We start from the raw sequence: 27519 nt of genomic DNA on the forward strand, positions 1-27519 counted from the left end.
TTTAGAATCTTCAAAAAAATACCCAAGTAACTATGGCAAGTATCCTACAGGCGTGAATGGTCCTTGTAGGGAAATGGGTCCACCGTTTACTCTAGAGATATCATCATTCTAATTTAAAAATCCAGTTGTGAGTGTTTTATTCAATGGTGCGCTTGTGTATTTGAAGTGTCTATCCAGTACGATCTTTCGATGTAGTTGTCCAAGGGTTTTTCGCATATCATGGAGTCGATCTCCAAGTTCAGAAGTTTAACCCTGTTGGGCTTCAGGATGTCTAGTTTCGTGAAGGATTCCTTCATCACAAATGATGGTTCTACAAGATTGAGTACTTACCTTGTCGGACTTAACTGTTCACGGAAGCGTTCCGTCACGAGCCCCGGGTGGGCTGTGCTGGTGACGGAACGATACCGTCACGGCCCGCTCGCCGTGCCTGCGAGGCTAGAATTCCGCGCCTGCGCTGAAGGTTCTATTAGGCGGGCGGGGCCGTGACGGAACCGTTCCGTCATAAGCACAGCTAACCCGCGGGCCGTGACGGAGCGGTTCCGTCACGAGCACGGGACCGCCGCGCTGCCCCGCCTCCCCCTTAGCGCAGCGGCAGAATAGCCGCCGCAGCGAAGAGGTTAAAGTTGGGGAGGAATGTCATATACCACCCCCGAGATGTAATGCACACACGCATGTTTGTTTTATTACAGCGCATCATGCAAGCTGCAAATAAAAGTGTGTGGGTGTGGACGAGGAAGTCAGCTGTGCATCAGTGCAAAACCTCAACGGTGTCTCCACAATTGTTATTCTGTGCACTATGTGTTGACCTACTATAGCAGGCCCAACACCACACTATATTCCTCTATGGGTCCCGGAGTAGCGTGCTACCTGCCGAAAAAGCACTTCGACACCTTGTCAGGGGTAATAAGCACTATATTAATGCAATTACAATACAATACAATATTCCGGTGTTAAACTGGTACTATTGAGGTGCAACCAATGCCCAGACAGTGTTAATAAGTGTAAACATTACAAAATAATGGAGTAATCAAATGAGCCACATTACGCTGCATAATTTGCTTTTTCTTGCTGCATAGTTTAGTCAACCCTACTGTATAGTTTGGCCCTCCCCTGCCTCACAATTCCAGTTGTAATTTATGTTACTCATGTTTTTTTTGTGTGTGCATATTTTATGTAGCGCGAACTCGACCCGAAGGTATTGGAGCGCTTTACACGAGCACCGTATTTACATTACAAATTCAGGCACGGGGAGATTAAGTGATTTGCCTAGAATCACAGGATGTAATCCAAAGTCCTTATGTAACGCAACTGGTTCTTTTGTAAAGCGCTTTGACACCTTCTGGTAATGTTCGCGCTATAGAAAATCGCATTAAATAAAATAAAATAAATACATTGCCCTGCTGTCATCTCACCAACCACAATTCCCTTCGCAATCGCCCTCTTAATTATTCACAAACATTAGCCTAACGTTACCAATCTGTGATTTGATTTTTACGTGGCTCTCTGACTTTCATTTCATAAAATAAATCCAATTAAAATAAAAAAAATTAAAAGCAGAGCCTTATAGCCGCCTGTGTCATGCAGTCCCATTTCTATGTAGTCCCCTTTCTATGTCGACCACAAGGTCACAGGAGGACACCGTGGCTCTCGTCCTGGCTGTGGTTCTAACCAATAAGAAGCTTTATGTACACTGTCCATTCGCTCAGTAAAATGCCAGTCAGAAAAAAGCAATAGCTTATTGGCTGACAATACATAACTCATACACCACCTCAACCCGGCAAGAAAAGCAGAGAGGCGGCTATTAATTGGCTGCAGAAAGCTAGTAGGCGGAGCGTGTTTGTTGATCCGATTGGTCAAACTTTAGCAACAGGAAGCAAAAGCGTTCGTGCTGTCATTGGCTGCGGCGGCACTGGAGGCTCCCGGGGAGGCATGGCAGACCGAGAAGACTGGAGGGTGAGTGGCATGAACATTAATAAAGGACTGTCTGCTTGGGAGCCCATTGATTTCTTGTGCCCCCTTTTATAATGAAATCCGGGGGGGGGGGGGGGGGCATACGCCAGCAGGGTTGTTTATGATCACCCTGATAATGAGTAAACAAGCGAAACCAATCTCAGAATGCAAATGAATGTTGGCCAAAATACCCGTTCTGGCTGCAGTGAGGCAACTGTACCCCAAAAATTGCCAAGCAGATTAAAAAAAAAAATGAAAAAAAGAGAAATTCTTAAATTACAAAGCTTTTTTTTTACTCAGGCACGGTGGTGAAATTATTTCAGGATAAATCCATCTGCTACGAAATCCATGCTATGTCAGATACCAGACTGAAGTTCCTATGTGGCTAGGGTTGCCACCTATCTGGAATTTTATACAAATTATTCCCGCTCACAAGCTCTTTACCTTCACAGGACAGCAAAACATAAATGGCCAGTTTTGCCTTCTGAGAACTATGGCAACCCACACATGCCAACACTTTAGAAAAGGAAAGTGGGAGATTTAAAAATAAAAGAGAATGTATTTACCCCATTGATTTCAATTGAAGCAGAATCAATTTCAGGGGGGAAGAAAGCCAAAATGAAGATTTTATTTTTTTTATTGGCAAATTAGGAGACTCCTATCTGAATCAGGTCTTTTGGCATGCATGGCATCCATATGATTTGCTCCTAAAGATGCTTCACCAAAGCAGGTTGAGCAGTTTGCTGATTCCCATTTTACCAAGCCCTTTATAATAGAACCCTGTTATATCCCAGACGCGATCAAGCGGCAGGCCCGAACAGAAATAGGGCTTTTCAGTGTGTGGTGTCATGAATGCACCTTCTGCAATTAATGCAGGTTCGTTCTCACTTGAACACTTGCATTGAAATTGGCCCTAGTTCACAGTGGTGACCTGTGCACACGTGTGATGCATTCACTCAATTGAATCCAATATCCATACCATCAAAAGGTCCTCGGGCTAAGAGCCACTGGCACTCTCAGGGCCACCCTTTGTAAAAAAAAGTTGACAATGAGGTGCTTGTTCATCACAAGCATCCAAAGGGGTACCAGGTGTCCCAGGAAATTACATTTGCCCTGGTGTCTTGACGCTTTTTTCAGTTTTAAAGGTATTTGGAGATGAATGGATTGAGCATGAATAGCAACAGTAAAACTTTGTATATCAGTGTTTCCCGAACTTTCCAAAATCATGGCCTAGTTTTTAGAATGATAAGCTTTTGCAAACCCATCTAGCATCAATGGATGTGAGACATGGGCGATTTTTTATGTAAAAGTACACATGCTTTCAAAATGCTGTGAATTACCAAAATAACATACTCTTTACAATTTTTGTGTTCCTCTCTGTTGGACTTGGCCTTTTCCCCCCAAATTTTTTCGCTTTTGACCCCCTCATCTAGATTGTCTCCCCCATGGGATTAAACCTGTATAGGCCATGAGTGGTGTGAGACACCTTGTGAAAATGTAATTACCTGACATAATGTGAGCACTTGTAAAATCCCCCATTTTAAAACTGCACCCCCATTTTAAAACTGCACCTGACTGAAATGTATTGCTTTTAAAATGGATGCCATGGCCATGGGTTTTGCCACTGGACTGACATAGGTCAGCGGTCTAGATAATATTACCCAGCTACCCCTAGTTTTGGAGGGAAAGCCTGGCACCCAGGGTGCTCACCCCCTCCCCTAGAACCAGTTTAGGCTAGATGTGCCAACATTCTAGAAGGTCCTGGCACTGCCTGGGAGAAGGGTATAAATAGGGTGAAGTGTCACCAGAGAGTCAGTCAGCGCTGGGACAAGAAAGAGAGGGGACCTGCTGTGAGGTGCTACCGCCACATGGGCCTGTGAGCTGGGCCCTGCACCCCTATAAACCCCCCCTCTGCTGTCCCCATGGGCCCCTGACAAGGGAGGGCCCCTACCCAGGTCCCTGACACTGTGGGAACCGGGAGTTACGCCAGCGCTGCGATGAAGAAGCGCCCAGGAGGTGAGAAATAGGATTGTCCACTCCCCCTGCTGAAGCTGTGACCCTGTGGAAGTACTGGGTCGTGAGGAGCTGCCTGAAGGAACTGTTGCCCTTGTGAGGTACTGCCCGGCAAGCGCTATTCTGAGGAGGAGTGTGCCCTCGAGGAACTGTGTCTATTAGACTGCCCCTGGACTGCCTGTCAAGCGCTATAATTGAGAAGCGCTAGGTACTCGAACTGTGCCCTGCATAGCACTGTGTGGTGAAGCGCTGAAGAGCAGTGCGCTGTAAATAGCGCCTTCTTCTGAGGAGAATCGCGCTGTGTGGGCTGAGGAAACTGCGAGGAGAAACAGCGCTGAGGAGCCTACCCTCGTGTCAGCGCGCTGTCCGCCTTATTATTAATTAATTACAAGGGAGCCTACCCCTTACCGCCGCTGGGATTCACCGCCGCGGTCCGGCGTGTGTGGGACCCCCCCCACTGCTGAGGGCCTCGTTGCGGCGGCCCCCGGTGCCAGGAGAGGGCCGCCGAAGTGGAGTGAGGGCCGCGCTGGGCCCTGAAGCCGCCGTCTACCTCGTCACGTGACGGGGGCCTGACCGCGTCATCGGCCCGCCCCCCGCCACGCACTGATTGGCCTGCGCGGCCGTGACCCCTGAAGGCCGCGCAGGGATTGGTTATCGGCCGGGAAGGCCGGGAGAAGGGAAATCGAAGCCCCGGGTCCCCGTGAGGTAGGAGGGGGACCCGGGTGAAGCTCCGTTGCGGGGCCCCCGTGACGAGGAGGGAGCCCCGAGAGAAGCGACCGTCGCGGGAGGCCACCCCGCCGGTCTGTGCCCCACGCGAGGGGCCGGTGGAGAAGGCGGGGCCGGGGCACGCTGTCGGCCCGCCAGAGCGAGGAGAGCGTCGCCAAGCCCTAGGTCCCCGTGAGGGAAGGGGACCCAGGTGAAGTGTTGGTGCGGGGCCCCCGTGCCAAGGAGGGAGCCCCGAATTGGAGCGACCGGAGCGGGAGGCCACCCCGCCGGTCTGCGGTCCTAAAGTGAGGGGCCGGGGCACATTGTCGGTGCCAGCCCCGCCCCCTCCAACGAAGCCGTCTGCAGGAGCCTTATAACGTGGGAGGAAAGCCAGGCAGGCTTCCCCCACGGGTGCCCAGACACCGTGTTGGAGCCCCAGGCCCCTCTGAGAGAAGGAGGCCGTTTTGGAACCACTGGGGCCCGAGTGATGCCACAGGGAGGGAGGGGCCTCGAGGCACATTGTCAGTGCCTGCCCCCCCCCCTAGGAAAGGGGCGGAGCCTAGAGGAGGCCAGAAGGCAGCAGGAGTTGTGTAACGGGGCCCCCATAGTGAAGAGGGAGCCCCGATTGCGGCGCTAAGGCCTGAGTGAGGCCTTGTGGGCCCAAGTGACCGGCGCAGATCACCGGGGAATCCTGCGACTCGAGGCACATTGTCGGTGCCTGGTTCCCCCCTGCAGAGGAGACCCCAAAGGACGCCCCGCAGGATCTACTGAGCCCCACAGAAGCCATCGAAGAGAGCCTGGTGAGTGGGGCTTGTCTTAAGTTGGTGGAAGGGGGGGCAACGGGGTACATTGCCGGTGCCCGCCCCTGGGACCGTGTCGCCTTGACAGGCGCCCCGTTTTGCGGAAGGCACCTGTGTCTTGGGCTCCAGATTTGTTGAACTGCCCTAACTTTCCTGACACAAACTGCCCTTATTGCATATTCTGGGGTAGAGAGAGTCTTATTCCCCCTCATTGCAAATTTAGGTACCTACCTTATGGGTTGTCCTGGGGTCCCCAGTTAGAGAGGAAGTCTGGGCAAGGAAATGTCTAAGGGAGTCTAGAAGTAATAAGGGTGGGCTGTTGTGTACACCCTGATGTTGATTCTCCAGGGTTTATGGTAGAGGAAGCCTTGCTGTTTTCGTACAGGTGCTCCTGGTCCAGAAGTAGGGCCCCTACCTGATATCTATGCTGGGCGATGTATGTTCCGCCTAGGTTGTTCAATGGGTTGGCCTGATGTTATTCCAGGCCCTTGTTTATGTACCAGATTGATGAGCCAGCCATGTTGATTCATGATAGGTGCTCCTGTCTAATATTAAATGTGCTGTGATGCTCTGTTTTTCCCTTACAGGGGTGGGGATTGGCGTTATAATGCATGAGGTGTATTTATGCATAATGTTGTAACTTACATTTTTCAGCCAACCCCCTAAGGATGAGAGCCTGAGTTGGCCCCAGGTCTAATGTTTTATTAACCATCCTTTTTCTTTACAGCTATGGACTATGGACTCAAACCCTTTTTGTTCCTATGTAAATAATTCCCCCTCTGAAATACTTGGCTCTGGTGCCAGTTGGCGCCGTGTTATGATGACACTGTTAATGCATTTTTGACTTGCAGGTTGGAAACCCTACTAAATGACGTATCTTTTTCCAACTCAAATTGGTGTCCTGCCTCTTTTGTGGTGTGCCTGGTGTGTTGACTGAGGGTACTGCGTGAGTGCTTCACATGTCCTCCAAGTTTGGCCTGCCCGCTTGATGCCATGCTACCCCCTTTGAGACTTGGGCAACCCCCATTTCCAACATTTGGTGGCAGAGCGGTGGGATAGGACTTGTGTTTGCGCAGTACCACAGCGGCCACAGGTTACACCACAAGTAGAGCCTTGTGGTGGGGATTATTGTTTGAATATTGTTTTTGATTGCTTCCTCCTGAAGAGTATTTTGAATTGTCCCCTTGTTCCACTGGGAGGGTGTGTCCCGGGTGTACCTCGCCACGATGGGGTTGATTTACCAGGAAGTGGAACTGATGGAGTACACCGAACAGGAGGTGATAGACTTCCTCCTGGAGAGAGGGATACCCCCAGTAGGGAACATTAGGAGGAATTTGTTTCTCTATGAGGCCCTCAAGAGGGGAGAGCCCTTAGAGATTAATGGGGACTTGTCTGACTACCCCCCCGAAGTTTTGAAGGGTCAGTGGGTTAGAGACCAGAGAGAGGGCTCCCCATCCAGAACCCTGGGAGGTAATTGCTCAGATGAGGAGGAGGAAGAGTCTAGCAGGGCAGAGACGCCAGTAGCTGTGGAGGACACCGAAGATAGGGAGTCTCGCACTGGGTCCAGTCCCGGGGGCACTGCCCCATCCCTTTCCCTGTCCCCAGAAGAGTGGGTAGATAGGAGAGAAGAGAGGGAGTATCAGCTGTCGCTGGCAAAGCTCAGGCATGCCGAGGGCTTAGCGCAGCTGAGGGTAGAAGAGCAGCGACTAGAGACTGAAAAAGTCCTAGCGCTGGAGAGGATGGCGGAGGCGGAGAGGGCCTTCGCCAGGGAGAGATCAGCTCAGGTGGGTAGGTTGTCCCCTGAGAGTGGTTTTAGGAGTCTGGATTCACCGAAGAGGGTGGGATCCAGTGGTGGCAGCGAGTGTAGGTCCAGTGCAAGGAGTCCCACTCCCGAAACCCAAGAAACTGTGCCTGATTCCCCGGAAGAGGAGGACGGGTTAGTGTTTAGGGGCAGGGGAAAGCTGTTCCATCAGTCCTGGGGAGAGTTTGAGGAGGAGTGTTGGACTGTACTGGTGGATTGGGTGGTGAGGAGAGCAGTGGAGGATTGGGAAGGGCTGTGCCATGCCGTTATCCGGGAGCACATGCTAAGGAGTTGTGTCCCAAGACTGCGTCACCATCTGTTGCGGTGCGGGTTCTCAGACCCCAGGGAACTTGCACGGGAGGCAGACCTCTGGGTAAGTGCCAGAGCGTCTGGGAAGGCTGAGGGAAGTGATCCTGAACTGAGTGAGACGGGGAGGTGTCCCGAGAGGCCCCAGCTGTGGTCACCGGGCCTGGAGTGTTCTTTAAGAGAACCTCCGGTTGGGGGACTAGGCTGTCCCGATGCGTCATCCAGAGGAAAGGATCCCCTCATGTCAGGAGGACCCGGAGCATCATTAATTGGAGCTCCAGTGGTTCGGGGGTCTGACCAGTCACAGGGTTTAGATCCTGGACTGGGGTTCCAGGTTAAGGGGTTGCCTGACCTGGAGGGTGGGGTACCTGTAATTCAGGTCCCTACCAATTTGACTCCCAGGGGTACTACTCCCAGTGGGAGGGTGCGGAACTCTGGGAGGGGGTGCAGAGGGAGGAAGGTCTCTTCTCTGTCACCAGCTCAGCCACAGGGCGCAGATCCTGGGTTGGGTGGCCAGGGACAGGGTTTGCCTGCCCTGGTGGGAGGGACCTCTGTAACCAGAGTCCCCCCGGAAGTGACTCCCAGGGGTACTTCTCCGGGTAGGAGGGTGCGGAACTCTGGGAGGGGGTGCAGGGAGAGGGAGAACTCGCCCCTGTCACCGGTTCAGCCTGTGGGTTTCGGCTCCAGGTTGGGGAGAGAGTTGTGTGAGGGTGTCCCCCAGCGTAGGAGATGGAGGAACCCTAGGAGGAGAAGTAGGGGGAGGAGAGCCTCGCCCCTAAGGGCTGGTCAGTCTGAGGGTGTAGACCCCAGATGGGTGGACCAGTGGCAATTTGGAGAGAGGAGAGTGGTCCAAGGGAATTACAAGCCTGAGGCTAGAGCCTCCCACTCTAGGAAGGAGAAACATCCCACTAGGGAACACCAGTGGGGTGGTTTTGTTGGTGAAGGGAGGGTTGCGAAAGAGAACCATTGGGTTCCAGAGTGGAGGAGAGACTGCAGGTGCTCCTGTAGTTGCAGGCCTGCGTCCACCTTTTTCCGCCCCAAGCAGGGAAGCCCATCAAGGCATTGATATGTCTACCCTGGCTTTTGGCTGGGGGGGAGTCGTGTTGGACTTGGCCTTTTCCCCCCAAATTTCTTCGCTTTTGACCCCCTCATCTAGATTGTCTCCCCCATGGGATTAAACCTGTATAGGCCATGAGTGGTGTGAGACACCTTGTGAAAATGTAATTACCTGACATAATGTGAGCACTTGTAAAATCCCCCATTTTAAAACTGCACCCCCATTTTAAAACTGCACCTGACTGAAATGTATTGCTTTTAAAATGGATGCCATGGCCATGGGTTTTGCCACTGGACTGACATAGGTCAGCGGTCTAGATAATATTACCCAGCTACCCCTAGTTTTGGAGGGAAAGCCTGGCACCCAGGGTGCTCACCCCCTCCCCTAGAACCAGTTTAGGCTAGATGTGCCAACATTCTAGAAGGTCCTGGCACTGCCTGGGAGAAGGGTATAAATAGGGTGAAGTGTCACCAGAGAGTCAGTCAGCGCTGGGACAAGGAAGAGAGGGGACCTGCTGTGAGGTGCTACCGCCACATGGGCCTGTGAGCTGGGCCCTGCACCCCTATAAACCCCCCCTCTGCTGTCCCCATGGGCCCCTGACAAGGGAGGGCCCCTACCCAGGTCCCTGACACTGTGGGAACCGGGAGTTACGCCAGCGCTGCGATGAAGAAGCGCCCAGGAGGTGAGAAATAGGATTGTCCACTCCCCCTGCTGAAGCTGTGACCCTGTGGAAGTACTGGGTCGTGAGGAGCTGCCTGAAGGAACTGTTGCCCTTGTGAGGTACTGCCCGGCAAGCGCTATTCTGAGGAGGAGTGTGCCCTCGAGGAACTGTGTCTATTAGACTGCCCCTGGACTGCCTGTCAAGCGCTATAATTGAGAAGCGCTAGGTACTCGAACTGTGCCCTGCATAGCACTGTGTGGTGAAGCGCTGAAGAGCAGTGCGCTGTAAATAGCGCCTTCTTCTGAGGAGAATCGCGCTGTGTGGGCTGAGGAAACTGCGAGGAGAAACAGCGCTGAGGAGCCTACCCTCGTGTCAGCGCGCTGTCCGCCTTATTATTAATTAATTACAAGGGAGCCTACCCCTTACCGCCGCTGGGATTCACCGCCGCGGTCCGGCGTGTGTGGGACCCCCCCCACTGCTGAGGGCCTCGTTGCGGCGGCCCCCGGTGCCAGGAGAGGGCCGCCGAAGTGGAGTGAGGGCCGCGCTGGGCCCTGAAGCCGCCGTCTACCTCGTCACGTGACGGGGGCCTGACCGCGTCATCGGCCCGCCCCCCGCCACGCACTGATTGGCCTGCGCGGCCGTGACCCCTGAAGGCCGCGCAGGGATTGGTTATCGGCCGGGAAGGCCGGGAGAAGGGAAATCGAAGCCCCGGGTCCCCGTGAGGTAGGAGGGGGACCCGGGTGAAGCTCCGTTGCGGGGCCCCCGTGACGAGGAGGGAGCCCCGAGAGAAGCGACCGTTGCGGGAGGCCACCCCGCCGGTCTGTGCCCCACGCGAGGGGCCGGTGGAGAAGGCGGGGCCGGGGCACGCTGTCGGTGCCGGCCCGCTAGAGCGAGGAGAGCGTCGCCAAGCCCTAGGTCCCCGTGAGGGAAGGGGACCCAGGTGAAGTGTTGGTGCGGGGCCCCCGTGCCAAGGAGGGAGCCCCGAATTGGAGCGACCGGAGCGGGAGGCCACCCCGCCGGTCTGCGGTCCTAAAGTGAGGGGCCGGGGCACATTGTCGGTGCCAGCCCCGCCCCCTCCAACGAAGCCGTCTGCAGGAGCCTTATAACGTGGGAGGAAAGCCAGGCAGGCTTCCCCCACGGGTGCCCAGACACCGTGTTGGAGCCCCAGGCCCCTCTGAGAGAAGGAGGCCGTTTTGGAACCACTGGGGCCCGAGTGATGCCACAGGGAGGGAGGGGCCTCGAGGCACATTGTCGGTGCCTGCCCCCCCCCTAGGAAAGGGGCGGAGCCTAGAGGAGGCCAGAAGGCAGCAGGAGTTGTGTAACGGGGCCCCCATAGTGAAGAGGGAGCCCCGATTGCGGCGCTAAGGCCTGAGTGAGGCCTTGTGGGCCCAAGTGACCGGCGCAGATCACCGGGGAATCCTGCGACTCGAGGCACATTGTCGGTGCCTGGTTCCCCCCTGCAGAGGAGACCCCAAAGGACGCCCCGCAGGATCTACTGAGCCCCACAGAAGCCATCGAAGAGAGCCTGGTGAGTGGGGCTTGTCTTAAGTTGGTGGAAGGGGGGGCAACGGGGTACATTGCCGGTGCCCGCCCCTGGGACCGTGTCGCCTTGACAGGCGCCCCGTTTTGCGGAAGGCACCTGTGTCTTGGGCTCCAGATTTGTTGAACTGCCCTAACTTTCCTGACACAAACTGCCCTTATTGCATATTCTGGGGTAGAGAGAGTCTTATTCCCCCTCATTGCAAATTTAGGTACCTACCTTATGGGTTGTCCTGGGGTCCCCAGTTAGAGAGGAAGTCTGGGCAAGGAAATGTCTAAGGGAGTCTAGAAGTAATAAGGGTGGGCTGTTGTGTACACCCTGATGTTGATTCTCCAGGGTTTATGGTAGAGGAAGCCTTGCTGTTTTCGTACAGGTGCTCCTGGTCCAGAAGTAGGGCCCCTACCTGATATCTATGCTGGGCGATGTATGTTCCGCCTAGGTTGTTCAATGGGTTGGCCTGATGTTATTCCAGGCCCTTGTTTATGTACCAGATTGATGAGCCAGCCATGTTGATTCATGATAGGTGCTCCTGTCTAATATTAAATGTGCTGTGATGCTCTGTTTTTCCCTTACAGGGGTGGGGATTGGCGTTATAATGCATGAGGTGTATTTATGCATAATGTTGTAACTTACATTTTTCAGCCAACCCCCTAAGGATGAGAGCCTGAGTTGGCCCCAGGTCTAATGTTTTATTAACCATCCTTTTTCTTTACAGCTATGGACTATGGACTCAAACCCTTTTTGTTCCTATGTAAATAATTCCCCCTCTGAAATACTTGGCTCTGGTGCCAGTTGGCGCCGTGTTATGATGACACTGTTAATGCATTTTTGACTTGCAGGTTGGAAACCCTACTAAATGACGTATCTTTTTCCAACTCAAATTGGTGTCCTGCCTCTTTTGTGGTGTGCCTGGTGTGTTGACTGAGGGTACTGCGTGAGTGCTTCACATGTCCTCCAAGTTTGGCCTGCCCGCTTGATGCCATGCTACCCCCTTTGAGACTTGGGCAACCCCCATTTCCAACACTCTCTAACAGCAATTATTTTTAAATATCACAACCTTGACCACGCTCTTCGATATTTCTTTATTGGACAGTAGCTAAAATATTATCTGGCCATACAAGTGGCAGATGGTAAACTGCACTGGAGCTGGAACACTTTTCAGAGTGGGGTAATTTTAGCAACTTTGAAAAACTCGTTCTACAGCAGAGTGTGGGGTAATGCCTCATATCCATTTTTGTGTTAAAACGAGGCCCAATTTGGACTCATATTTGTGATATATATAGCAGTATTATAAAGCACAAACATTACCCAAGAGCATTGGAGTGCTTTACATGAGTTCCCTATTATTAAGCGTTATTATTATTAGGTGTTCTTATATAGCGCTCGATTACCCGTAGGCATCTTACATAACATAAGATCAGATTCATTTTATTATTTTAAGCACAGGAGATTAAGTGACTTGCCCAGGTCCGACACTGGAACTCAAATCTCGTTCCCTCGATCTAACGTCAGCAGCTCTGGCCATTAGCCCACATCCATAATTCTCAATTTGTATCAGTAGTACACCAGTGGAACGATTTTGTATGCTCTTGTATGGTGAGATCATTCTCTGGTTAAATGGCTTTGTGAAGTAAAAAAATAGTAAATAAAACACTGAAAGGTTCACCAGGAGTCTTACATGGGAAAGCTTGCAGAGGTTTGTTTTGAAATTGTACATACTTCAGCACCTGTGGTGCTGTAACAATTTTCAGAGTGGGGGTGCTGACATCAATGTTACAGGGAGTGTCAGGGATTGTAAAAAGTCCTAGATTCACACAAAGTGTAGTCAATGTATTCAGCAGGAGAGTGGTAAGGGTGTAGTATGTAGCTGGTAGTGCATTTTGGAGCACACTTTCACAAATATATTGCTAAAGCATCATGCAGTAGCGCACTATCATATACAAGCAGCACATTTTCCATTGAAATGGTCGCTATATTTCCACAACATTCAGTTTTACTGATAAAACTATATAGCTCACAAATGATAACTGGTGGAAATCAGGTTTCAGTGAATATTTACCATTTGGACATCACCAAGTAAAATTGTCATGATTTGTTTTGATCCTATTAAAATGTTTGTCTCTGTCACATTTCAGGATTACAAAAAAATGTGCCTCATTTTTGCTTTCCTTACTGCTGATATATTCTAAAACGTGTGTAGTTAATTTATAGGACTTTAAATGTTGTTGTGTTACAAAAAATTGCATTGTACAGACTTTCCTTTCACACTCCCAGCAGGCCAGCAAGATTGCCACATAGTTCTTTTTTTTGTAAAAACAATTTTTATTGGCATTTCAGAGTAGAGTATTGCAGTACAATGAACAACTTATGCGTTTATATCTGATAATATAGGATAACAGTTCGTTTCTGAATATATTCCTTTTATAATAACAATCCCACAACCAATCCCTCCCCGTACCCCACCCCCCTAGTGAGTGCGCCAGTGTCTTCCCTCTCATCAGCCAAGACCCAACAATCCGTCCCCTCCTCGAATCAGTCGAGAGGAGGAGGTAGGTAATGCATTCCATTGGGGGACCTGAACTCCCAAGACCTCCGTCGTTACTCATGTCAGTTGTGTACAGCACCGGTAATGGGGAACCTCACAGCCGAGCCACCCTATGGCGTCGCTGCCTCGCCATCCTCGCTTTGGTCACTCTCAGGCATTTGCAGCGCAGTCACTAGGGCCTTCCACGCCCTGGCCGACTCTAGCTCCCTGTCACTATCTAGTCGCCTGGCCTGTTGCAGCCGCAACGCGCTCTCTGCTTTCGCCCACCGCTCCAGGGTGGACCTCCAACGTGAGTAGCTGGGGCCCCGGTTGGATTTCCAATGCATGGTGATTTCCCGTTTGGCCAATATCAGGCCCAAGTCATAAAATTTGCTGGTAATGCGAGTGCGGGGGGTGTGAGGGAACCACAATAATAAACAAACGCCCATATCCGCTTCAATTTGCCGATCCGTGACAGCATTCAGGCAGGCCACCACCGTCTCCCAATAATCAGTTAGCTTCACACAAGACCATAACATATGGGCAAAATCCGCACCTTCCACTCCACATCTAGGGCAGAGTGAAGACGCGCCCTCAAAATACTGCGAGATCTTAACTGGCGTCAAGTAAGCTCGGTGGAGGGAGAAAAATTGGACCATCTGGAACCTGGCATTCCTAGTGCCTTTCAATGCACGCCGCAAAAGCTGCGGCCAAGTCGAGTCAGGGATCGGTCGCCCGATATCCCCTTCCCATTTGGTTTTCAACCCGTCCAGGGGCTGCAGCGTTTCCGTTGACAGCCTCCGATAGAGACAGGTGATGGCCTTGTAAGTACCAGCCGCCATAACCACATATTGACAGCTCTCAGACGTCGGTGGTTCAGAAAGGCCCTTCTTCCAATGGTTCCGGATACTAGCCACCAGCGAGGCATGCAACAGGTAATCCCCCCCCTCGGGAGGCCGTAAGCGTCGCGCAGCTCCTGAAACGAAAGCAGCGATCCCTCTTTATACAAATCACCGATCATTTGCAGGCCTAATTCCAAGATTGCCACATAGTTCACGTTAAAAACAGAAGACATAGCCTGATATTTCACCTCTGTCGTTGAAGCAAATATGACAAGATAAACACAAAATGTAAAGGCATCTTTATTGCTCATTTGCGACCTACCTGAAATAGACTGCCGACCTAGTTTGGAAAACACTTTTATATTCCTGCATTCCACCAGTGCTTCAATAGTGTGAAATCACCTTAGTAGTTAATTTCTGTGAAAAAACAGTCGCTGTACTGCATCAGCCGTATGCAGGCAGTTCAGCAGGAGCACCAGCCCTCAATTCATGCTCCCTTTTAACTTCATCTCATGTCTGTGGGGCATAGCTAAAAGTGCCCTGCACAGTTACTGAACCTCACACCTGTAATGTTTGATAAAGAAAGACTTCAAACTATAGTGTTTAGCTCATAGAGCACACCTTTTCTGGGCGCCAGAATGTAGGAAGCTGGCTCTCTGTATAGTGTACCAAAATGAGGTGCACTGTGTAGAGTGTCTTGGTATCCCTTATCAGTGTACAAGGGCTGGCTTTAAAAATCGCAAGGTGCTCTATTAGTGGTAGTATGGTCGAGCAGCTTTAGGTTTATCAGAGGGCATGTTAGTCATTTGTTGCACACACAAGCAGCTTATGGCATTTTTTGAGGACCACAAGATTATGGCTCCTTCCCCATTGGGATTCATAGCTGCTCACTGCATAGAGACTGCGCTGGTGCCAGTCACAGACTTTTTACGTTGTACTTTGGATACTGGTTTCCCTGCCATGCTTGTGTTGTTAGAGCTTTCAGCAGCCTTCAACACAGTTTCCCATGCAGTTTTGATCAGCAGGCTGCAGGCAATTGGTGTCAGAGGCAAGGCCATACTGTGGCTGGCAGACTTCAGAGAGAGAGCTGTAAAATCAATCATGCTGGGCCCATTCAAATTGGCGCAGTATTTCCATTAAATAAGGAGGTGCCTCAAGGCCCATCCCTAAGCCCGGCTTTGTTTAACATCTATGTGCCCCTCTTGGCCCAGATTGTTAAATCTTGGGGCCTTGATGTAATCTCATATGCTGATGGCACTCAGCTGATCATGTTGATGGGGCAGTGTAGGAAGGTAGATCCCTGACTATGGTTGCCCCCAACTTTTTGCCTGGTGTTTTGCTGGTTTTCTGACTTAGTTGACCTGGGGCCCTGCTATTCAGGACCCCAGGCCTACTGCTCTCTCTGTAAAATGGATTCCATGTACCCTGGGTACATATCCAATTGGATACTGAGTTACCTTATCAGTCCCTGTACAGTGTACCTTAGGTACCCAGGGCATAGGTGTACCCAGGGCCTACCAGGGGCTGCAGCATGTATTATGCCACCCCTGGCTGGCCATCCAAATCTGACACAACTGGCTGCACGACAGCTGGGGCAAGGTGGTGTACTCACCCTTTGCTTTAGATATAGTATTCCTATATCTAAACCTAAATGGACACACAGATCTCCTATCAGTCACTCCTATGGCAGGCCTTAACAATCCTGAAGGCAGAGTGCTTGGAATCGTGTGAGATAGTGCTCTGGCATGAGCTGAGCCTGTCTGCGGCTTTCGGGATCCATCCCTTAGCCGTTTCCATGATATCGCATACCATATACTCTTAAGTGCATTATAATCCTCGCGGTTATATGCCAACTCTGGTATCGCTTTATCAAAACATGTCGAGTAAGGTGTCATACGAATTGGAATACTAACCCCTCGCCAATTCTGGCGACGGGGTTAGGTTTCCACCCTTCTAGAGGGACACGACATGGATGTAACCTGTAACCCCGGTTAAAGTCAAACAGAGCCTTAGCTCCACAAAATGGATGCTGCCACCGAGACACAAGTCTGCCCTCCTGCTGCTGGGAGTCCTCCCAGAGCAGGAGGCAAGGACAAAGGGTTTCCTGCCAGGGGCGGTGCTAGCACCGTCCCAGACAGGATTTTGTGTATCCTAGGTAGGCAGGGCTTCAGAGGAAGGTGACTGCAAGTGGCACCCCGGTGCTCACTGTGCATAGGCCGGCTGAGACCAGTTCCAGGGGCACTCCAGCCCCTGGCCTGGGGAAAGCCCGCCAAAGGAGAGGGGTGTAACCACCCCCCTCCTAGTCCCACCCATAGGGCAGGACTTAGTCGCGTGCCAGCCCCCTTTTGCAGGATAAAGGCAGGACCTGGCCCCCTTCCAAATTAGATCATCTTTGGAATCAAGACACGACTTTCTACGAAAGGACATCAAGATTTCTTCTTCAAGATTCTCCCTTGTGACTAAGGAGTAGTCACCCTGCATCCGCAGGCACCATCTTAAGAACACTGCGGTCTGCTGCAAGTCCTTCCTCTGGAATCTGACTGCCCAGCTCGACGAGAACCGGCTTCCCTGGCACCTCTGACCTCTACCCACCTCTACAGCTAAGCTGAGAACCGTGGGTGCGACGAGACCTCGAGGGACCGGCCATCTTCAAGACTGCACGACTTATTTCCAGCACGACCGCCGAGGGATCCTCTGGTGAGTGCTTTGGGGTCCGAGAAGCCCCGACCCTGAGCAGCCCCAGCACCGAAGTTCAGCCTCCCAGCATCTCCACGATCTGCGTGGGGCCCTTCTGCTTTTTGCTGCTCACCGCGTTGTTTGGCTACTAGCCCGCTGGCTTGTGGCCTTCTTAACGACGCCCGACGACATCACTGTTGCTGGTCTGGTTGCTCCAGACTGGCCCTTGCTCCCTTCCAAGAGAGAAGCACCCCGGGCCCTCCTGGTCCACTCCAGACGATATTTTAGGTCCACCGCGTGGGCTTGAATTTGCCAAGACTTGTTGCCCCAATCCTGGGTCCAGCGACGTCGAGAGCATCATCCATCGTGGGACAGCTCGTACCTCCATCCTGGTCGCCGACAACGCCTCCTGGTCCGTGAGACTACAGAGCCCAGCGTCGCCCACTCACCTAGTCGAGGTGACTACCATCCGGTGCCCTCCTGGTGCCACCTGACTACTGGCTAGTAGTCACGAACTTGGTCCCCTCTGCTTTCAGGTGTCATCTATCTTCGATCCAGGCTTGGATCACCCGAACAATCTTCACTGGTCGCCTGCCAGCAATTCCTTTCCTTCAGGCTCCTGGTTCGTCAACGGAGAATCCCGACGTCTTTTCAGACCTATGCAGCTGCAGCCCCTGGGCTAGGTAACTTCGGCATTTCGGTGCCTCAGCATAGCCTCACTATCCAAGGGTCCAGATCCACTTTCGTTTTTGACCTACCTAGTCGGGTTCGCCCGAGAACACTAACTTTGTGAATACTAGCTTCCATAGGCTTTTTCCCGCCTTACGCGTGAGAGTTCCCACTCTGCACGTGGCGCCCCTAGGCCTCCTGCTCCTAACCTGAGTGTTCAGTATTGTAGGCCTAGCGTTTCTAAAGCCTCTGAGAATCGTTACTTACCTGCTAGTAATTCGCATTCCACTTTTGTAGTATATGGTTTTTCGTGCCCCTCGGGCATTTGTGTAAATTGTGCGACTTAAAGTATTTTCGTAAGAGTTTTGTTGTGTGCTTAGCTCCCTGTCTCATAAAGAGCCAGGGTAGTCTTGTTATAAATAAATACACTGTTTATTTTCATAACAACTTGTGTGGTGTCCTTTCACTGGGTGTTCAAGGGGTAATGTGATGGTAAAACAGCTGGCTTAACACGCCCTCTAGAGTCTTAGCCTTAGACTGCTCGTATCCATGCTACTAGGATAGCTGGTCTATAAGGTTGACTTACAACCAATCATCAATAAGGGTTGCTTGGACTGATATATAGTGATCACTAGAATAGTGAACACTGCACATCAGGCCAACTTCTCACAGGCAGGATATTGGTGAAGCAAAACGCCGCATCCAAGTCTGTCTTAGGAAAATTGCTACTTGGATGACAACCAACTGTCTCCAGCTGAATGGTGAAAAATCTGAGATCTTACTGTTTGGGAAAGCCCAGCGCCTCTGGAGCCCTGAGTGGTGGCCTGCGGAGCTGGGGGTAGCTCCATCACCATGTCATGCTGCGAAAAACTTGGGCGTTATACTAAATCAAAAACATTCCATAAAGAATCACATCATGGCATTATGCGGTTTCTGTTTTACGACTATGAAACTCCTGAGGAGGGTCTTTCCTTGGCTACCATCTTTTGCCAGGAAAACGCTGGTCCAGGCCTTGGTCATAAGCCGTCTGGACTACAGTAATGCACTATTTATGAAAGTTAATGACATCTTACTGTCTGAGCGCCAGGTGGTGCAAAATCCTGCTGCCCGCTTGGTCAGCAATCTTACGGCAGTCTCTTCCCTCGGTTCCTATTTTGAGAGATCTGCATTGGCTTCTTATTCACAAATGTATTTTGTTTAAAACCTGTTGTCTCCTTCATAAGTCCTTGATGGGCAAGGCCCCTCTCTATCTAATGGTTAAATAGCATCGCCACCGGCCCTACCGCACTTTAAGATTGCGCGTCAAGGAGCTTCTGACAGTCCCACATGTCTGCACCGCTAGACACGGTGCCAAAGCTTTCTCTTTTACTACTGCCTGGAATATGCTGCCTCTCCATCTCCGTTGTTGCGCAGACTTTGTGAAATTTGAACAAATGTGGAAATTTGGCTGTTTTATTCTCTGGAGACTTTCATGAGCACCGAACTGAAAGGGGAAGAAGTCCCTTCATTGGCCAAATACTTCAATTGTGTGCATACATCAATACATATCAACAACTAGTGACAGAAAAAAGGGTAATACTGAACAGAAATCATTCAAAACATTGTATTTATTATTTCTCTTTTTTGTAAGTGTAAATTCATATAAAAATCGTTATAAATCAGACAATTTTATAGAAAACACATCAATTAATTATACAAATTCATGAACAACACAATAGAGTCATAAAAATCACCAACAAATCAATAAATAAACCCCATGGTATCAGACATACAACCAACTTACTCTCGTGCTACCAATCATACTACAATCAAACCTCATACATAGATGAAAAGGGAACTGGTTAACAATCAGCCAGATCACACAGCTAAATTGTTCAAGGGCTCTAGGGGAGGAATAGCGGCCCTTGTAGCAGGTCTACGCGCGTTTCGGTGGTTCAAGCCACCTTCATCAGGACCTTGTTCATCATTTAGTGCAGAACCCGGGGGTTAGACAGAACCAAAAACCTAAAAAGAAAAATAGATCTGTCACTCAGACATCCGCAAATGAAATATTAAAAACAAAGTACAACATTCACTATTGCTATTAAACTATGGGGGCTCATCACCGTGACTATAGTAAAATCCTAAACTGAAAAAGCAAAGGGAAAATGATTCAAATAGCTGCATAGTAAAAAACCTAATATGGGCCCAGAATTACCTATTCACTCTCATATCTTGTTGCCAGCTAAATTATGAGCACCAAAAGAAAGGGATATATACAAGGAGGCCCAACCTCCAAGGCCTGGGGGGCTCGCAATTACACAGATGTTCGTTACGTATACTTACACAGTGGGTATTTCTCATAAGTAAGTGTGAGTATAAAAGGTCAAAAAACCAGTAAGGAACCAGATCAATTAAGCAGCATCTACAAAGGAATTGAAGGAGGATGTCAATTATAATGTACTGACGACTTGCTGAGACTCTAACATTACCCTGATTACATTGGGCTTACCAATAGCGAAGTTCATGATGGAAGCAATAATGACATGCGAGACTCAGGAAATCATCCAAATTGATGGCTACAGGGAGAATGTTAAACACCATAATGTCATAATTTGTACACAGGTTTCAAAATTTGCATAATATATGGATGCTTGCTGCAAACACACATCCTTATTGAGCCCTGATGGTGACCTACCCAGGCGGTCGCAGTGTGTCCTTGTTTAGTAAGGCTTCAAGAGATACATCAGTGTGCTACATTAAAAGATGGTCTCAAGTTAATTGGAACAGACGGCGAAGGGACTAAGTACTGTTGCTTCCTAATCTGTTATAGAAGAAAAAACGACAAGAGGTTCGCATGAGCGCTGACGCACTACACATGATATGCATATCCAAGATAACAAAGAGCAGTCAAGCCATAAAAAGAATAGTGAAGGCTTACTTTTATACACAGTGGAGGTGCAGTCCATTAATCAACTGCTATATTGTATGCCAGCGACCCTATGGAGGAGGATGAAAAACCAGTGTTACACGCTATTTAAATGTATGCAGAGTCTGGCGAGCAGTCATGCACGTAGATAGTTGTATAAATCTAAATAGTCCACCTATCTTAAGAGCGTTCAGGCATCCATGCTTCAGTAAAGAGTGATCATTACGGACTGAAAGTGTTGTGACAACAACATTGGTCTACGCGAACATTGATCTTCGTTAGCATTAACGCGCTAGCAGCAAGGAAAGCCCTGTACTCTCTTAGACTGTTACCCACGCATGTTGCCGTTTATGCCTCAGAGCACATACGCTCCTAACTAAGTGCAAAGCTTCAGGCCCCACTCTTCGAGCTGTTAGCAAAAAATTCCGCAACACCAAATGCCCTGCCCGGTGCCGCGTTTACTTGTCACCCTTAGGCAGGATGGCCGGAGGCCCTGTACTGTTTCTCGGGCTGGCGGGCGTACAAAATACCGCCTTTTTCTTAAGTGTCAGTACAATATATATAAAAACCCACTCATCGGGTTAGTACCAAATGCGCCAAGACTATAAAGTGCCATGCCTAACACTCAAGCCGGGGGTACCTCCCGAACGACTCCATAATTCAACCGCCTACCTTCAGGTCTGTGGCAACGCGCCGTAATCCTGCTCCGTCTCTGCGCCCCTAAGTCGACAGCCACTTCATAGCCGCCATGATTTATACCCCTTCAAAGACGTCCCAATCCCGTGGGAAATGGGCGTGTGATGACCAAGGTCTCCCAGTGTAGACACAAACGAAGGGCTTCAAATGTAAACACAAACGAAGGACTTACGGAGTGCGTCCATCTTGCTAATACCAGATTACGAGGGTAGTTTCAAATATAAACGTGGCAAAATAAATAGTGACGCTGAGCCCAGTCACTATAATTAAATGCATTTACAGCTTAAGATTGACATGTTAAAGTGTGCTGTAATCAGAAAAGGTGATGTGCAACCGCAACAAATTGCAATAACACAAGCCTTTAATGGTTCAAAGTGTATCCAATAGTTGCATAAATGGAATTATCAGTCCTCTTGGTCCCACAATTCTAGGCTTGAGACTTACATGGTAAAGTGTGACATAGTCAAGGGCGGAGGTGTATAATTATAGCAAATTACAATAAAGTAAGCTTTTAATGATACAGAATGTATCAATAATTGCGTAAGTGGAATTATCAGTACTAGTGGTCCCACCGTTCAAGGTGTAGAAAGTGACGCTATTTAATTTCAACGCAAAATTGCGAGAAAAACAGAGGGAATCTTTCGAAAAAGACCTGAAAAGCCGCAACTGGTCCATCTGTAAAATACCAAGTGCATGGGGTAGTCCAACCACCAAGGAAGGCACACGAAACATGTGTGACAACTGAGTCATCAATGCTGCAACATGTATATTAGTATACACACTGTATTAATATATACGTATTCACATACAATCCTACCCGAAATTTTTTTTTTTTAATAATCAAATGTGTTAGACATCCCACCTAATAATCTCGTGTGGGTTCAAGATTCAATGAACCTAAACTATACTGAAACTGCACAGGGGGAGCAGTAAAAAACAGTTTCTCTGCGTGATTCATAACAATTATCCACATTGGCACATACTGAAGATTCCTGCATCGAGGAGATAATATTTTACTTGGTCACATACCAAGAAAGTTCCTCGTTGAGTCCTCTTTTCACACTGTCTAGCAGGAAAATCCAAAAGGTTTCACGTTTTTTGCGCGTGATTTCACTCAGTTGTCCCATTTTCGGTGTAACTTTTTCCAGGATAGACCATTTGATCTCATCCTCCTTATGGGACTTGTCAATACAATGTTGGACTATCGGGGCAGATAACTTTTTGGTCCTGATGGCAGACTTATGTTCGCTGAAACGGACGCGAAACTCGCGACCTGTTTCGCCAACATAGGCCAGGCCACAATCACAGAAAAGGATATACACTATGTTACTACTACGGCAGTTGGTAAGGCAACGTAGTTTAATCTCTTTTTCATTATAGGTAATAGTGTCAGATATCATGGCTGACTCGCAAGCGTGGCAAGAGCCACACCTGTGGTTGCCCAATACTGCCGGAAGTCCAGTGATGGAAAGCTGGTTGTTTTGGGAGTTTCTCGTGGGCGGTCTGGCGTGGACCAACATGTCCCTAAGATTTCTATTTCTCCTATACGCCAACATGGGGAGAGGAAGCGGAGGAACACTCTCATCCGTGTTCAATATCCTCCAGTTTCTGTTGATGATATTGCGAAGTTTGTTGTTCAGGGTGGAATGGTTGATCACACAAGTGATTCTGTCCTGTTTGACACGTGTTTTACCTTGTAATAGTGCAGATCTATCATAATATTTGGCCCTTTTGTAGGCTTGTCGCACCAAGCGATGTGGGTAACCTCTCCTCAGTAGTCTGTCTTTGAGTGCATCCCCATGAAAGTGAAATGCACCAATATCTGTACAATTGCGGCGAATTCGTAAAAATTCGCCAAAGGGTATAGATTCCCTTTGGCAATTCGGATGGAAGCTGCCAAATTCCAAGATTGTATTTTTGGCAGTGCTTTTCCTAAAAAGACTAACTGTTAGGTGTCCATTGGTACCTGCAATGCTGATGTCTAAAAAGTCTACCTTTTGGGTGCTTAGGTTCATAGTGAACCTCAGGTTGGTGTCACTTGCATTGAGCCAAAGGTAAAACGCCTGCAGTTCTTCTTCAGATCCTTTCCAAATAAAATAAATATCATCAATAAAACGCTTCCAAACAAAAATGTTTTCAAAAAATGGGGCCAGTTCGTTGTAAATATTTTTAAGCTCCCATTCTCCCATGAATGCGTTGGCCACACTAGGGGCACAAGATGCCCCCATTGATGTCCCCTTAATTTGCTTGAAAATCTTCCCATTATACTCAAAAAAGTTGTTCATGAGCACAATTTCCAAGCATTGGAGAATGAAAATATCTGGGCGATCAGATGGATATCTCCTGAGGAGAGCAGACACCGCTTGCAACGCTCGACATTGAGGAATGTTGGTGTACAACGCCTCAATGTCGAGCGTCACCAGGATGTCTGTGGCAGGATTGAATTGCAGGCCCTCAATTTTGTTAATGATATCCCTGGTGTCGCGGACATATGATGCATATCTCTGCGTCAAAGGGCATAAAAATCTGTCTACATATTTTGACAGTGGCTCGGTACATGAGCCAATAGTTGAGATGATGGGCCGACTTTCATGAGCACCAACATATACCCTCCTTGGTATGAATCGCTGCGCGTTATCAAATTAAAGCATATCATTTAAGATCTGGAAGCAGATATTAAGGGTTCTCAGAAAGCCCCTTATGAAAAGACTGGAGCTGGGGAGGTCCCTGGCACAGTCTAATTTGAGAAGCACCTTTTGCATCTGTTACTGTTTATAATTTTTCACATAATAGAGCATTTTGACAAGAAATACTGGACATGGCAACAGAACATGGTACTTATGACATTATACCAGCTAGGGTGGGTACAAAGAGATGGGTTGGATATGATGGATTGTGAGCAATACATGACAGTACATATGTTTATCTTAAAACATTAGAGTGACAGATTGATGTGTGGAAACATAGTTAAAGATGCTTATTCTATGATGAGCTGTTCCTCGATAAAGAGAAGAACTTGTAGCTTGTGGCGTTGCAACAACAGGAAGGCCCCTCAGTGGACAAACCTAGAACTCTAGGAATAGTGAGAGAAAATGCCTGGATTCAAAAGAAGGCAAGAGCATCTCAAATGAGTTCACTTTTGGTGTTCAGAGTTAAACGACTCCCATTGATAAATTGATCCTCACCAGTTGCATGATTGAAACGTTGAGAGCAAACCTTCTACACAGAAAACACTGTAGAGTACTTCAGTGTAGGCGGTGTGGGTAGAGACTATATTATTTTCATGACTGAAAAATGCATTGAAGAATATAAAAAACGGTATTTTAGCTTTAAACAGGCATGCAGCATATGGGAAAGCTGTGCGAGCTGTTCATTTGGAAAAGGACAACACAGCTATGGATATACTGGGCTATAATAATAAGAACTCCCAGGACTCAATATAGTAGCGCAGATCTGCAGACCACTTGTCCGTCTGTCTCTGCGCTTTATCTATGCCATGGGTTTATTTTGGCTTTCAAGAAAGAGCCGCCAGTCCCCAAAGTGGCTTTGAATAAATGTACTTCTGCCTATTGACCCCCTCACTTTTTCAGAGTATTTATGCTGCCAGTCTTTCTTATTTGATATTATTTCTGATATTAAATGTATCTTTTCCCCTAGCCGCCTCGTGCTTGTGACGATTACTGGTCTGAATGGAAGAATTGCAAAAGCCTTCGAAATCGGTTCCACTATTATTATACCTTTGGTGAAATGCCTTCTTGCCAACAGTGGAAAACTGACTACACTGCATGCCGGGAATGGGAAAAAAAGCACAGCCCTGCAGCTAAGGTATGGATGGCGTAAGCATATTCGATCCCTAGAGCTAGGTACGTATGGACCAAAAGCTAGGATAATGTAGATAGACCCCACCGAGTTTCATGTTCTGTTTTTCTTACCAGACTAGGATTTTTCCATTTTATGTTTTTTTTACAATTTGATTACTAATTTTGCCCTCACTCTTTTATGCAATAGAGGACACTCTTTTTTTTTTATCACTCATGAACCTGTCAGGTCAAAAACGTTTCTGACCCCTTGCTTTAGAACTACACCTCTACTGCTACTCTTCCCCTCCTCACTGTACATATACTCCAGAAAGCTTTAAATATTTTAATTATACCTTCGCTTCCCCTCTTCCAAATTATGCAGGCTGCACGGCTTTAAATCTGCACATCATTCATTTTTGCAAATAAAAAATATGGATCTGATTCCTGCTTCATTCAGAATTTGTAAAATGAGAGATAGTAGTGCCCTTACTAGCTGTGCTCCTCCTTTTCAACAACCTTGCCCTCCAGAAGCAGACTACAAAGAAATTATTTTACTAGACTAAAGCAGGTGAGGAGAGTGAAACATGTTGGTGGTATCCATCACTTAAACGATGCTTCGGTCCTGATAACCTGACCACTGCAGAAATCAGGCGGAAGCTTCGTTGAAAACTAGATTTGTTCTGTAAACAGTGTACATCTAACCTGCAGAGCAAATTCTCACCATTTGTGGACAACATTTGCTGCACCATTTTCATACTGTGGCATCACAGAACCTTCACATGTTGACAGGAGCTGATTTTGCCGTGCCAGCCCCTTGAGGCCAGAAAGCTTCACTTGGACATTGGTAGCAGACCAAAACAGCCAGAGCACACGTACCTTACCTATGTTTTTTGTCTACATTAGAAGTATTCTCCTTGCTTGTCTATTGCATTTCTGTTACTGCTTTCCCCCCAAAACTCCTGCTGGATGCTAGTTCTCCTTTTTTGTAACTTCTGTATACTATTCCTAATCCACCCATTTCAGGGGATCTCCCGGTTACCACTTCTTCTAAAACCAATCATCTGCTGAAATATGCTCGTGCCTATGGGGTATTTAAATCTCCATAGTACCCTATGCTCCTCTACTGTAGGTACATTTAATAGAATTCAAATATGTTCATCAAATCTCTCCCTTCCTCATCTATTCCACTCATGCGCCAGCCATGCCTATTGAAATGTAATTGTAAATATTTCTCATTCTAAATAGGGTGGTGCCTTTTTGTCTCACTTCATGAGTGTTATCAGGCAAAACAATTAAGTTGTCCCTGGATGTTGTCTTATTTAAATCATATCTGGCTTATAGGAACCCGACAACAGGGAACACACCCCACAATGAGCACAAGTTTTCTTGAAAGAATATAGTTTTGACCTAAGGTTTCCAAGTAGGTTGAATTAGGCTTCCCTTAACACGAATCTTGCAGGCACAGTTGCCCAAAGCTTTGGCATTGATGGAATAATCACACAATCAGTAATGGTCTGCAGCAGTGAGCTCAGTTGTATCTACTTTGTTTGCCTTGTAGGAGGCGCTATGCAGAAGCGAGCAGAGCCGCCTTGAAGAGAAGAAGAGACATGAGCCAGTGTGGTCTTTGCGTAGGACTCCCCCCAATGAGTGGTATCTCCCCCTGCGCTCTGAGAAACCGAAGCAATGAAGAGGCAGCAGAGAACCAACCAGGAACCCTATCCTGAGCCACATCACATGGCTCTGGTAATTTTGTGCAGTCTCCTCAAGAACGTTGCTAACCTCTAGTAAGGAGGGAAGACTCCTTCTCCATATAAGCAGGCATGTTTCTGAAAGCTTGAACTTTGAGCCAGTTTTATAATGGAATCACTGTAAAATATTCACGCATTAAAAGATGATAGATGTGACCTGCAGTGCGTAAAATGTTTTCAGATAGTGGGATGGAATTGGCAAGAAATGGTACTTGTACATTAGTACTTTAGGGTAACTCGGCGAAGCCAAGGTGTTAAGCTCAGCTTGACACTCAGTTTATAGGCAATGGGCACTGTCATTTTACAGAATATCGGTCTACAGTGGGGTAATAATGAGTATAGAGGAGAGAAATGTGAGACTAGCCCCACCTCGGAGTAGGAGAATAGAGAGGAAGGAACTGCACTCACAAGGTATGCAAAATGTGTGTTTTTTGGCATCCGAATGAAGATGTCTTCCAAGTTTCTTTAAGAGTGAAATAAAGTGAAGGAGGGAGTATTATTGCTATGAAAAGTGATATGTGTAAGTAGCCCATTTATTCTGCATCTGTTTCTATGGCGTACCCGTGTTCAAAGTAAGGTTACGGGTTTAAAGTGGAGATGCATGCCTGTGCCCAAAGTGCAGTTCTGGGTTAAAACCGACAGTCTCACTTTTCTGTATCTTACTCAGTTCTACAGGTGGAGTTCACTTTGGGCTCTGTAATGCCACATTTTAGGGGGTGCTACACTGCCCAGGCACCACTTGGGCTGGTAGCTGTCCCTCTTTTGATGCAGTGCTGAAGGAAAAGTGCTGTCAGGGCATCACAGTAGAGATTTAGGCAAATGT

General features: G+C 48.5%; 1 protein-coding gene across 1 annotated transcript; it reads left to right on the top strand.

Annotated features, from left to right (window-relative positions):
• Nucleotides 1–1819: 1819 nt before the first annotated feature.
• On the top strand, nucleotides 1820–26852 carry C11H22orf39 (chromosome 11 C22orf39 homolog). The gene is made up of 3 exons (XM_078666335.1): nucleotides 1820–1953; nucleotides 24806–24973; nucleotides 26507–26852. The coding sequence occupies exons 1-3, from the start codon at nucleotides 1930–1932 to the stop codon at nucleotides 26633–26635; spliced, it is 321 nt and encodes a 106-aa protein (XP_078522461.1). The 5' UTR covers nucleotides 1820–1929; the 3' UTR covers nucleotides 26636–26852.
• Nucleotides 26853–27519: the final 667 nt, after the last annotated feature.

The sequence above is a fragment of the Lissotriton helveticus genome, chromosome 11, assembly GCF_964261635.1.
Source record: "Lissotriton helveticus chromosome 11, aLisHel1.1, whole genome shotgun sequence".
In the NCBI taxonomy this organism is placed as follows: domain Eukaryota; kingdom Metazoa; phylum Chordata; class Amphibia; order Caudata; family Salamandridae; genus Lissotriton; species Lissotriton helveticus.